The sequence below is a fragment of the Pleurodeles waltl genome, chromosome 1_1, assembly GCF_031143425.1.
Source record: "Pleurodeles waltl isolate 20211129_DDA chromosome 1_1, aPleWal1.hap1.20221129, whole genome shotgun sequence".
NCBI lineage: Eukaryota > Metazoa > Chordata > Amphibia > Caudata > Salamandridae > Pleurodeles > Pleurodeles waltl.
Window position 1 is genome coordinate 538,295,838 of NC_090436.1, and position 14,449 is coordinate 538,310,286.

Consider the following 14,449-nt stretch of genomic DNA (forward strand, 5'->3'; position numbering starts at 1 on the left):
CCCTAAAAGGACCTCAATTCCTATATAATCATTTTTTATACCAATGTCTCCACACTATCCTGGTAATGGAGCCAGCATTTTAATAATGCTCCATTTTTCATTGAATTACATAGAATACATTTCCCAAACTTCTACCATACACTTACCTATATGCCTCTCTCTCTGTTCTTAAATCTCGTCCCTGTTCTATTTCCCGATGTATCTCAGCGAGAGCATCGAGGGCCTCTGTACCTCGTCTCACTCTCCCCGACTTTTCCAAAGGAAGTGTACATCCCTCGCCGGCATTTTGCGCGCCACATTAGTACTCAAACCGAGTTCATTAGCACTAACAACGGACAGAAGCTTACCCATAGAACCACGGCGGCCATTTTGAAGTGGTTCCTATTGAGTGAAAACTAACACAAAGTCAGGACGAAATCTCGTCTATATCGTATGTAGACATTCTAAGACGACGATTTCAATACTTCAAATCCTTCGCCGTTATTTTAAACACCGCGTTAGCACTTCAACATAATTCATTAGCCGGAAAAGAAAGAAAAGGCACCTGCCTATGGAACCGCGGCGGCCATTTTGAAGTGGTTCATATTTTCTTAATATTACCCCCCAATAAAGACAAATTGTCACCTATTTGCCAACCAAAGAAATACATTTTCAACCACCCAATATCATGATGGTAAAGTAATTTCTACCCCCAGTATGTATACAAATGGCACCTCAGTGAACATATAGAGTGAAGTCGTAACCGGTCTTCCCAACATATAGAAAATTCAAATGAGAAGGGAAAGAACCCTCCCTATCTTTCAAGGACATGAAATAGAAAGGATATTGACAAAGTTAGTGACTCATATCATTTGTGTGTCGTTCTATATTCATAGTATGCCAAATGGATATATTCAGAGGAAATGGTACAACTCATCATCCAAATTCATGCCCATTTCAATCGTTCTTAATTTGATAATCCATTTTGCTTCATTTTTACGCAAGTCCAATGTTCTGTTGCCACCCCTAGCGTTCACCGGGATTTGATTTATACCCATATATTTTATTAATGGAACCTCAGTTACTGGATGTTTATCTTTAACATGCCGTACTAGCGGTGATGCTATGTCATAATTTCTTAGGGCTCTGATATGTTCTTGAATACGTTCCTTCAAGGGCCTTATTGTGCTGCCCACATATATCTGGCCACATATGCATTCCAATATGTATACCACAAATTTCGTATTGCAGTTAATAAAAGTGGAGATTTTATATTTGTCACTACCATTGTAGCTGAATTCAGTGGTTTTATGCAATGCCATACTGCACATATTACAATTACCACACCTATAGAAACCCGCAATTTTATTCGGAAGCCATGTTGTTTTACTTTCCATTAGAGGTGGTAAGAAACTTTTACAGACTTCATTTCTGATAGTTTTACCTCTTTTATGAATCATTTTAGGTTTCTTAGGAAGTAAAGCAGCAAGTGTTTCATCTGTCTGTAGAACATTCCAATGTTTACATAGAATGTGATATATATTGTGACTGTTTTGGCTATATGCCGTACAGAAACTCATTGCTCTGTATGGTGAACTGTCTCGCATCTTTGTCTTTTGACCCAGTAGGGTGGTTCTACATGTTTGATCAATCTTTTTCCTTGCTGTTTTGATGACACGCTTGGAATAGCCTCTCTGTGTGAATCTATCTTCCAATTTATTTAGTTCTATGTTGCATACATTGAGATCGCTGCAATTTCTTTTCAATCTGGTCATTTCCCCAAATGGGATGGCTGAAATTTGACTTTTAGGATGCGCACTTTCTGCATGTAATACCGAATTGCAGGCTGTTGGTTTGCGGTAAACTTTCGTATGAATCTTATTATCTGTGACGGATATCTCTAGATCTAAAAAACAGACTTTGTTCTTGCTGAATTCATACGTCATTTTAATATTGAAGATGTTACAATTAATGTATTCATAGAATTCCTTTAATAGTTGTTCCGATCCAGTCCAGATCATTAAAACATCATCAATATATCTTCCCCAGAAGAAAATGTTGTCGGTAAATACAGAGGGGCCCTTCTTCCAAACATGTATTGCTTCAAAGAAGCCCATATATATATTCGCATATGAAGGAGAGAACCGTGAACCCATAGCTACTCCTTGTGCTTGCTTGAACCACTGCCCCTCATGTAAAAATACATTGTTTTCCAATGTAAATTCAATCATACATAGTATCATATCAGTATGTTCCATGTATGATGCAGATCTCTCAGACAGAAAATGCTGTACTGCTTGTAAGCCCTTATCTTTAGGAATACATGTGTATAAGGAAGATACATCTAAGGTAACCAGCATCATCTCTGGAGTCCAGTTCACGTCCTCCAGCTTACAAAGAACATCCTTCATGTCCTGTAGATATGAAGGAAGGTTTTTCACAACAGGCTGCAGATAGCTATCAATGAACTCGGAAAGTCTCTCCGTAGGCGCTCCTATTCCCGATATTATGGGTCTGCCTGGTGGTGAAATGGCACTCTTATGTAGTTTAGGTAATACATATATACAAGGTGATGTAGGATAAGGATTGAAGATATATTTGAATTCAAAATCAGAAATTAACCCCTGATTGCACCATAAGAATAATAGTTTTTCCAATTCATCAACAATCTTTTTAATGGGATTACATTGCAATTTAATATATGCTCTACTATCAGATAGTTGTCTATCTATTTCTTGAACATAGTCTGCTCTATCTAAAATCACAATGTTTCACTGAAAGAAGTGCTTGATAAACATCAGTTGTATATCAGGAATTAAAAAATGGCAAAATTACGAAGAGATGATAGAGATTATGAAAGTGGCAGAATTTATACGTTCGCTAGGAAATTTGATAATTTCATTCACAAAGGACAAGCTACAAATGAGAAGGGCACATTAGGAGTTGTGACCCATGAATCGGATTTTTCAATAACATCAGATGAATCAGATAGCACTAGCATATCAAGTGATAATACCAATTCAAATTCCAATGATGACCAAATGCCCACCAATAGTTTTTTACAGGAAGCAAAAAGGTACAGACTAGGAAACAAGAGAAATGCTTACAACCAGCCTTTTCAAAATGCAAGGCCAAAACACGTAGAGGCAAAAGGAGAAGAGGAGGTCAAAAACCAATCAGCTATAGGGATGCAAACCAGAGCAGCAAGGAGCAGAATCAAGAACAATTGATATTGGCATCTAACAAAAAGTTAGTAGATGCTGCGCAGGATTGTAGCAGCATTTCGATTGTGAATTTATCCAAACATATTCTTACTGAAGAACAACTTAAGGTGTTAGGCAAAGGATTGGGTTTTTGTGTGTCTAATCTTTGTGACATGACGCAAGTACACATTGACTTTTTAAATTTCTTCGACAGTTGAAACTCAAAAAATATTTTGCAGACAAGACAGAAAAGCATACAGAGACAATTTTAGATACCACAATGAGTACTACAGTGAGTAATTATACTATCAAAGATATTGCAGACATTGAACTTTTACTCACCTTAGAAAATATGGATGATAACAACATGGACAGGCTAGACCTATTAAATGACCTCAAAATTGTTCAGGATACATCTTTAAATAGTGGCCTCAAACCTAAATCTAGCTTTACCCCCAAATTACCCAGAAACAATGTCATAGAAGTATTTGGGAGATTGGTGAAAGAAGATTTGTGCAAACTACAAAAACAAATTAAAAGTGGCAACTTTCACAAATCGTTTAATATAACAAATAAACAGAGATTGGCTCTCAAGGAACTAGGAAGTAATCACGATATAGTGATTAAAGAGGCAGACAAGGGGGGAAACATTGTGATTTTAGATAGAGCAGACTATGTTCAAGAAATAGATAGACAACTATCTGATAGTAGAGCATATATTAAATTGCAATGTAATCCCATTAAAAAGATTGTTGATGAATTGGAAAAACTATTATTCTTATGGTGCAATCAGGGGTTAATTTCTGATTTTGAATTCAAATATATCTTCAATCCTTATCCTACATCACCTTGTATATATGTATTACCTAAACTACATAAGAGTGCCATTTCACCACCAGGCAGACCCATAATATCGGGAATAGGAGCGCCTACGGAGAGACTTTCCGAGTTCATTGATAGCTATCTGCAGCCTGTTGTGAAAAACCTTCCTTCATATCTACAGGACACGAAGGATGTTCTTTGTAAGCTGGAGGACGTGAACTGGACTCCAGAGATGATGCTGGTTACCTTAGATGTATCTTCCTTATACACATGTATTCCTAAAGATAAGGGCTTACAAGCAGTACGGCATTTTCTGTCTGAGAGATCTGCATCATACATGGAACATACTGATATGATACTATGTATGATTGAATTTACATTGGAAAACAATGTATTTTTACATGAGGGGCAGTGGTTCAAGCAAGCACAAGGAGTAGCTATGGGTTCACGGTTCTCTCCTTCATATGCGAATATATATATGGGCTTCTTTGAAGCAATACATGTTTGGAAGAAGGGCCCCTCTGTATTTACCGACAACATTTTCTTCTGGGGAAGATATATTGATGATGTTTTAATGATCTGGACTGGATCGGAACAACTATTAAAGGAATTCTATGAATACATTAATTGTAACATCTTCAATATTAAAATGACGTATGAATTCAGCAAGAACAAAGTCTGTTTTTTAGATCTAGAGATATCCGTCACAGATAATAAGATTCATACGAAAGTTTACCGCAAACCAACAGCCTGCAATTCGGTATTACATGCAGAAAGTGCGCATCCTAAAAGTCAAATTTCAGCCATCCCATTTGGGGAAATGACCAGATTGAAAAGAAATTGCAGCGATCTCAATGTATGCAACATAGAACTAAATAAATTGGAAGATAGATTCACACAGAGAGGCTATTCCAAGCGTGTCATCAAAACAGCAAGGAAAAAGATTGATCAAACATGTAGAACCACCCTACTGGGTCAAAAGACAAAGATGCGAGACAGTTCACCATACAGAGCAATGAGTTTCTGTACGGCATATAGCCAAAACAGTCACAATATATATCACATTCTATGTAAACATTGGAATGTTCTACAGACAGATGAAACACTTGCTGCTTTACTTCCTAAGAAACCTAAAATGATTCATAAAAGAGGTAAAACTATCAGAAATGAAGTCTGTAAAAGTTTCTTACCACCTCTAATGGAAAGTAAAACAACATGGCTTCCGAATAAAATTGCGGGTTTCTATAGGTGTGGTAATTGTAATATGTGCAGTATGGCATTGCATAAAACCACTGAATTCAGCTACAATGGTAGTGACAAATATAAAATCTCCACTTTTATTAACTGCAATACGAAATTTGTGGTATACATATTGGAATGCATATGTGGCCAGATATATGTGGGCAGCACAATAAGGCCCTTGAAGGAACGTATTCAAGAACATATCAGAGCCCTAAGAAATTATGACATAGCATCACCGCTAGTACGGCATGTTAAAGATAAACATCCAGTAACTGAGGTTCCATTAATAAAATATATGGGTATAAATCAAATCCCGGTGAACGCTAGGGGTGGCAACAGAACATTGGACTTGCGTAAAAATGAAGCAAAATGGATTATCAAATTAAGAACGATTGAAATGGGCATGAATTTGGATGATGAGTTGTACCATTTCCTCTGAATATATCCATTTGGCATACTATGAATATAGAACGACACACAAATGATATGAGTCACTAACTTTGTCAATATCCTTTCTATTTCATGTCCTTGAAAGATAGGGAGGGTTCTTTCCCTTCTCATTTGAATTTTCTATATGTTGGGAAGACCGGTTACGACTTCACTCTATATGTTCACTGAGGTGCCATTTGTGTACATACTGGGGGTAGAAATTACTTTACCATCATGATATTGGGTGGTTGAAAATGTATTTCTTTGGTTGGCAAATAGGTGACAATTTGTCTTTATTGGGGGGTAATATTGACAAAATATGAACCACTTCAAAATGGCCGCCGCGGTTCCATAGGCAGGTGCCTTTTCTTTCTTTTCCGGCTAATGAATTATGTTGAAGTGCTAACGCGGTGTTTAAAATAACGGCGAAGGATTTGAAGTATTGAAATCGTCGTCTTAGAATGTCTACATACGATATAGACGAGATTTCGTCCTGACTTTGTGTTAGTTTTCACTCAATAGGAACCACTTCAAAATGGCCGCTGTGGTTCTATGGGTAAGCTTCTGTCCGTTGTTAGTGCTAATGAACTCGGTTTGAGTACTAATGTGGCGCGCAAAATGCCGGCGAGGGATGTACACTTCCTTTGGAAAAGTCGGGGAGAGTGAGACGAGGTACAGAGGCCCTCGATGCTCTCGCTGAGATACATCGGGAAATAGAACAGGGACGAGATTTAAGAACAGAGAGAGAGGCATATAGGTAAGTGTATGGTAGAAGTTTGGGAAATGTATTCTATGTAATTCAATGAAAAATGGAGCATTATTAGAATACTGGCTCCATTACCAGGATAGTGTGGAGACATTGGTATAAAAAATGATTATATAGGAATTGAGGTCCTTTTAGGGAGGAAATTGGATTTATTGTAATTATTTGTATTTCAATTGGTTTCTTAATACATGAGATTTGCGAATTCAATGAAAAACGGAGCACTATTAGAATGCTGGCTCCATTACCAGGATAGTGTGGAGACATTGGTATAAAAGATGATCACATAGGAATTGAGTTCCTTTTAGGGAGGACATTGGATTTATTGTAATTATTTATATTTCAGTTGGTTCCTCAATACATGAGGTTTACGGTTCCTGTAATTTAGATTCATTTTGAAGACAGCAAGGAAGTGACTGATTATGATTAAAACAGGTCAGTAATTGCACTACAGTACACTTTATTGGCATTCCCTAAATTTTGCCAAGTGAAATGGGAGTAACTAAATTATCACGTTCCCCCTCCTTCTTCATAGAGGATGATAAATGGTATATGATTATACGGACATAGAAGCAAATAAAGGTATATATTTATTAGACTCTCTTTCCTCACCATTACACAATGAGGGGTTATTCTGGGCTATAAGTAGTTTACGTTTGAAAGAAAAGAAATTGTAGACATAAATTGATCAAATGCCAACGAAAAAGAAATTCATTTACACTTGGGCTTGCATGTTGCATGGCTAACTATCGCTGTGGCTTCAACAGACCTATCCTTGGGGACATGGGAAATATATTGTTGGATACTTCAAATAAACACTTCACCACTGAGGTTGTGGTGGTGGTTTTCTTCCTTTTCTCTGAAGTTTCTTGTTTAGCTTCAAACCAAGAGAAATAGTATAAATAATATGCACTTTTAAGAGCTTGTGTACTTAATTGACCAAAGAATTTATCAGTTTTTTGTATTTTGGAAAGGGAAAGGATAAAATATTGGATGTGTATTTATTTTAATATTTGTATATATTTTATATATATATTTGTTATAATTGATTGTTATATGTTGTGATTCTCTCAGCCTTGAAGAAGTCCATTCAGGACGAAACACGTGTCGGCTGATGGCTTTTCATTCTTTTTCTACATTTTGTGTATATATGTTTATATGTTTATGTGTAGGCTGATGGCTTTTCATTCTTTTTCTATATGTTGTGTATATATGTATATATGTCTATGTGTATAATATGATATATTCTTTTGTATTAAAATTCTCTATTTGCATGGACATTTCTGTTTGGTTAGTTTTATATGAGTACATGGTTTTTCTCTTTGGTTAGTTATTGTTTATTTCAGAAAAGGAAGATTTATCAATTAGCAATTTAGTTTGATCATACTAGATTCTCTCATGTCATCTCATTTTGATAATATAATAGTTTAGACATTGATTGTTGATGTGCCCCACTGAATTGTTTGTTCATTATTAAAACGGGTCTACTATTGTAAACCTGGAAGTACATATCAAGGCAACGATGTGTGTCAGTGTATGAGCACTCAAAAGTTTTTTCCTATATGTTTAGAATGTGCATTTATTTCAAGTTATGAGTTGCCTTTTGTTGTTGATGGAGCTACCATTAGCCCAGCTGTTTTGTGAACGCATGATGCAGTATTTCGAAGGTCCCTTTCGTGGGGAGCTGGAGATTGATTTGTCTTTGACATTCGGATTGGTCTTGACGTATGCTCAGCCGGTCTTCTATTGCACGTGGTGCCTCTTGGAATGTGCACCAATAGTGTGTCTTGCCATCCAGCCTGAATCTCCTGTGGATAAGGATCTGTTAATGTTTTCAATGAGAATTAATTCACAGACATGCCCCTTGAGAATGTGGTTGATTTGCGGGCATCCTTTGAGCTCCCGCTTGTGGATTTGCTGGCTCCAACAACATCTGGCGCACAGAACAGTGCTACTGATGCAGTTCATTCTGCTCCAGAGGCCACCGCACACTTTTGCTCCGTGGAGCCTTTTGCCCACACCTTGAACAACTTGTCATCTGCCGAAGTGGAATCCTACTTGGTCTCAGTCTCCCTTGATGACATCAAAGATTTATAATAGGAACATTATTGCTGAAATTCAACCATTGGGTTTTTCTCAAAAGTAAAACATGACATCAAATTGCCTTTTAATTCGACCTGTCTGTTGGCCTGCTTGTCTTGTCAAATTAGACATTTGTCTCTTATGTATGTTTTTAGCTAAGCTTTTATAGTTTTTACTGTTTTATTACAGCATTTTTAAACATTTGGGCTTGGACTTCGCACCCTTGTTCCGGCAATAGGGGAGAGTGTTGTGGGTCCGTTTTAGTTAGCCACTTGGGCACAGTGATAGCTTAGCTTAGACTTGCGGCCTGTGCCCTTTTCCCCAGTTATTATGCTCTGTTGTTCTTATTCATTTTATTGCCTTAAAATGTTTAGTGGCATTGTTTTAATTCTAATATCGGCCGCAAAAGTGTCATTATCAATGCTATGGATGACAAACTTTGGATCATTTTCTTTTCCTCAGAATCATAAGAACAGAATGCAAGGCACACAGAATAATATTTTGTATTGCCGGCCCCAAGCCTGCGTAAACAGTCCAGCACTTAGGTAAATACTCACGTAAGGCTTCTGTGCAGGAACATAAACATGTCCCCAATAAAAACAACTTGTAGCACAAAGGGCATCAGAGGGGTTTAAGCCAGAATTTGCATCCATTCTGCATGCCGGTAATCCTCAGCCTTTGTCTCTCCACGGATCTTGAATTCAAGACTTGCGGCCTGACCAAGGTAACGGGGTTGGGTGAGCTTCTCCTGGACACTGTACGGATAGATTTGGCTTACATCACCATGCTCTCGCACAGAGATTAGGCTTTTATGTAAGAATTATATGCTCATGTTATGACAATATGTCGGGGTTGTTTACATTCACATCTCTAATTTTCACAATCCCGATTTTGTTATTCCTCATTATTCTAATCATTGCAGCGCATGCATTTTATCATAGATTGCAGTCTATTCAATAAATGTATTGAAAACTGTCTTGCATCTCTTTTATTGCCTAGTTGTGTGTAAGAGACTTGTACGTGGAGAGTAAAGGGGAATGCTAGTTTCCACCACGATTTTCCCTGAGCGGTTTTCAGAGTTCATGAAATGCTGCCACAAATCACCTTTACCAGTTGGGTTTTGGTGAGGTGCTGCTACTGAGCCCAGGGGGTTGGACCAAAAGCTGCCAACTGGTTTGGGAGTGACTCAGTCGAATAAAACACAGAGGAGCTGCCGCCCCAAATCTGGCAGTCTCTTTGCTATGAAAGAGTCTTTTTAAAACGCCAGACCCATGCATTTCAAGTGATAACTGTGTACCCACCTTGGTTCTCTATATGTGCCTATGCTACTCTAAAGAACAGACTGATGGAGCTTGGGCTAGGAGCTCATTTAAATTAACCTAGATCAAAAGAAGACAATTGCTTTTAACTGCAGCATATGCATTGTTAGTTGTCTTAGAAGGCTGCCAAGGATTATCACTGAAATTATGCTCTCTATCATTCACCTGAGGTGGAACAGCATTCAACAGCCACAAAATGTTGGGGCTGGGTTCCAAACTGCTTCATGCCCAAACCTAAAAGAATAATATATTTAATTTGAAAGGGATGGAATCCTATTTGTACTTTGATGAGCAGGGACCCAGTTGGCTTAGAGTTCTCGGTCTTCCATGGAGGAATATGTATTCACTATCCAGACCCCAACCTCTGATCCCATTTTGGGGAAAACTTGTGCAAGTAAATAATGATACCACATGAAGGCATCTCCACTTATGGGGAAGGTCTAAACATCCTTTAGCATGACAAGGAAGCATACAATTTGTCTACCTCAATAAATGAGAGAGTCCAGAGTCACTGTTAACTTTGAATAATGGCAAAGTCCCTCCAAAGTCTCTCATTAAATTACAATACTGTATCATTTCCAATCCAGTCAGCCATGCAGTATTTATTCAAAGGATATCATCTGCTGTGTAATAAGTGATCCTATGTAACGTCCGCGTCACCAAGCTCATGGAGGAACTAGCAGAGCCATCTTCATTGGCGCAGTCCGTTCCACTGGATGCATGGTCTATCAACCTTGGACCGAAGTGGAGGCAAGCACGTCCTATCCAGCTTCCTGCACATACAGGATGTCAAGGCCAATTTGAACTAATCATTGCCTTTGAAGGTCTACTGCCATCAGATCTTTCTTTTAATCTCCTGCTCCCCTTGCTAAGAAATTATTGTATGGCCAGCAGGGCTGAGTTCTTCATTCCATGCCCGGGTCACTTGAGGTTCAGTGAAGAACACTTTCTGACCAAGGATTATCTGGCACAAAAAGCAAAGCATACTGCAGCAGCAAGTCACACAATTTCTGCTTTATAGCTGTGCTGCACTACAAGAGTGCTGATGGGAAAAAGTAGAACTCCCTTGTCCCCTACTTAATACTGTCCAGTCTTTCTCTCTGCTAGCAAAAGGGCATTTCAGTTCACATAGTGAAGTATTTTCATCATGTTTGGTTTAGTAGGTACACCAGGTGGAGGAGTGGTGTGTCATTATTTGGTGTGCTCTAGACTGAGAAAAACATTGAGAGGCCTTGCAGGACACAACATCCGAGAACCAATTTTCTATGAAGGTGGGAATGTCTTTGCCTTCAGTTCCCTCAGACATGCCCACATTTCGAACATTACTCTATCTGGACCTGCCCTCTGCCTCCTCCACTCTCATCTGCTGATAGTGTACTCTGTTAGGTCGCCAAATAGCTGCTGCATCTCAGTAGTTTGACGGCATACCGCCTGAAATGTATTTTCAATGTGCAATACTTTCTTGGCCAGCTTGAGCTGGTCCTCTTTAAATTGGTGCAAAACTAATTTTACTGTGTTGATTTTGGTTTCCAACAAATCCCGTGTGTGGTGATAGCATTTAAAATAGCATCTAGTTTCCCCGTTGGCTCAGCACTAACCCTATCCCAAATAATTGGAGGGTCTTTAGATACAGAAGATGAGGGCATCTTAGCTTGCTTTGTGTGCACCACAGTAATTGCTGTTCATTGCACCCAGCACATCATAAAGTAATTGAGGTGAGTAGTGTTGTAGCTTGAAGATCTCTGTGTACAGTGGGAGTGCTTTCGAAGATCAACAAGCCCACCTTGACTCTACTTGTGTTATAAGACTTTTTCTGTAGTTATCAAGGAAAGAGCAGTCACACCAATTTTTACACTAAAATACAGAACGCAGGGCTTAGCCTGTGGGACACAAGAAGCCAATGGGACAGGAGAGCAACACCAAGCTCCCAATTCACCTCCTTTAGCAATTCTCAGCACCCTGGTGCATAAATGCATCTTCTTCCTAACAGTGTCAAGACGAGATGTAATCCCATGGTCTGTAAAGGAGAGCCAGAGTGCCAAATGTAGGGGAAGAGCTGCGCAGTTACGAAGGAATAGTCTAAAATGACACATAGGAAGAGTGGATATATTCAGCATTCTCACTTTTCTGCCTCTTACCCGCTAAATTAATTAAAAACAGCAAAATGTAGCTTTCTAGCCACAGCGTTTATCTACTATATGCGCTGAAGCCCTGGCTCTGCTCTGGAACAGATGCCCTCGCCTCTCTTACTCCAGGATAACCTCTCAAACATGGTACCACTACTCTGTCTGCATTTCAGCCAGCACCAAGCCTGCATGAGGGCCTCTGCTGCACACAGTGTGCTGGTCAATGCCACAGGAGACTGCACTACCCTAGGCCAACCCAATGACTAGATGTGGTTAGTTGGAACCACAAGCCAAATCCACCCCCTCACATCCACATGGCTCCCACCTTGTAAACCAATGTTCACTAAAGTGGGAGAGCCCCCAAGGCATTAAGAGTGAGGGCACAACTGCAGCAGCCCCATCCACTCCAGGGAGGAGTGGGAGGCAGTACCCTGTCAGTCCTCAGGCCCGATGTAACACAAGGTCTGTCCAGATGCAGGCTGCAGCACGCCCATTGTGGGAAACCACTCTGAGTCAATGGCCACCACCCATAGGGTCTACACGGACTTCCAGAAGGCCTTACTTGTCACGGTCATCCCCATTCTACTGTAGGAACTCAAACAGAATTACCCGTGGTAGTCGCGTACCACACAGACGTGTCCATGGTGCAGTCCACAATGCTGGTTCAACTGCCAGGCAATGTCACCTGGAGTTAATAATCGCCAAACCTAGGCTCTGCATTGCGTCAAGTCTCTTAATTGCTAAACTTTAAGTGTGAAAATGCCAGCAATCTATTGTTTCAAAAGCGTGCTTGACGTAAATACAATGTCAATTTACTAAGCTCAATTAGTGACTGATAACATTTAGTGAATATATACATTTGTAATAGAACGTGTTAATGTAGTGTGATACTGTGGAACAATTTACATTTCTGCTTTGAAATACACTTCTCAAGCTAAATCAATAGGAAAATAGATAAGTATACTACCTTATCATAGGAAACATCATCAAACATTTCCAAGATCTGAGCTGGATTTTCCACATCTGCAGAAACAGGGTGTGATGAATTTAGGGCATCAACCTCCATGGCTTCAAAACACTTAAATAAAAACTTGTCTTCCTGAAATATAAACAAGAACATGTGGTTTACTGCATTCTTATTGCTTAATGAGAAGTCTGAAATGAAGCAAAAGACAACAGCACTGTAATTCTAAAAAGGAGCGAGCTTCTAGCCTTTCAAAAACCCAAAACGATCTTTCTTTGTGTCATGCAATAAACACAGACAGAACTATTAAAAATAAGATAGCACCAACATTTCTAAAGATAGGCATTCACTGGAGCAACAACTTGTGAATAATTTACCTTTTCTTTTGTGATTTTTAATTTCTGACCCCATGATTCCTTAAATAGTCCATACCCTTCCCATGACTGGCCTGTGCTTGACCAAAGATGTTTTCTGATATCTATGCTTACTGTTTTCAAACTCCAACAAGCCTGGCTTGAACTTTATCATGTCACAAATAAATTTGCTTTAACAGGTAATCAGCTTATTGCGGTTATTGTTTGTAATTTAAAGTGTTGCGCCTGTGTATGTCTCACACCAATTTCTCCCTTCCAACAGCCTTGGAATGCTCAACCTGCACATTCAGTGAGAGTCAAATGCTGAAACGGGTAGTACTTGGCCCAGTCACTTAGGACCTATAAATGGTCAGGCCCTGGGGAAGCGGGAGTAAAAGGCTGTATCTCCTACAGTTTGGCATAGTAACCACCTGCTTGCCCTGGAGCCCCCTGAAAGGGGTTGGTCAGTAACTGTGAGACAAAATCATTACCACATGTTCTAAGCATATCATACTTTTCACCAGAAAAAGCCCTTCCCTTTCTGCGTCTTTACCCCTTCTCACAGAGCCCCAAAAATCAGTATTCTCATCAATTAGGACTCTTTTACTGACGTACTAAAAGTATAAATTGTAACTCCACTTATGGAAAAGAAAAGTTGGTACAATGGAACAAATCCTAACATAACATTCAAAATCACTGCCTTACATGTCAACAGAAAATATTTTAAGTCATAATGAAACAACATGATAACATTAAGGAAGATAACACTTCCAGCTCAAATCAATCTAAATGATAACTACTGTTGATTCTGATGCTCTTGTTCTCCATCCTAAAGTGCTTTCAAGGCGTCCCCACTTGTTTAATGAAATTGGGTGACACTTCTCGTTGCTCCCTGTAACCTGTCGGTCAACTCTGCTCACAGCTGTGCACGATCCACATGGTGCAAGTAGTCCCGGCAGCCTCTCCTGGCATACAGGGTTGCACTACCAATGCCACAAAAGGCTTTGGCCTTCACTGCTGGCATTCTTTACTATGGTGGCCCCTTCTGACATACAGGGTCGCTGCAACAGTGTTGCACTGGCTTTGGCTTTTTTCCGCAAGACAGTCTTTTCCAGGGCTGCCCCTCCTGAATCACAGAGTTGCAGCAATGGTACTGTGCAGGCTTCT

At 39.4% G+C, this 14,449-nt stretch overlaps 1 protein-coding gene across 3 annotated transcripts in view; it reads right to left on the bottom strand.

Annotated features, from left to right (window-relative positions):
* Positions 1-14,449, bottom strand: part of ERAP1 (endoplasmic reticulum aminopeptidase 1) — a 540,616-nt gene that overhangs the window by 352,649 nt on the left and 173,518 nt on the right. For all 3 annotated transcript variants that reach the window (XM_069225890.1, XM_069225880.1, XM_069225900.1), the window contains exon 8: positions 12,933-13,064. In XM_069225890.1, coding sequence (XP_069081991.1) covers positions 12,933-13,064 — 132 coding nt within the window. The remainder of the gene's footprint in view (positions 1-12,932; positions 13,065-14,449) is intronic.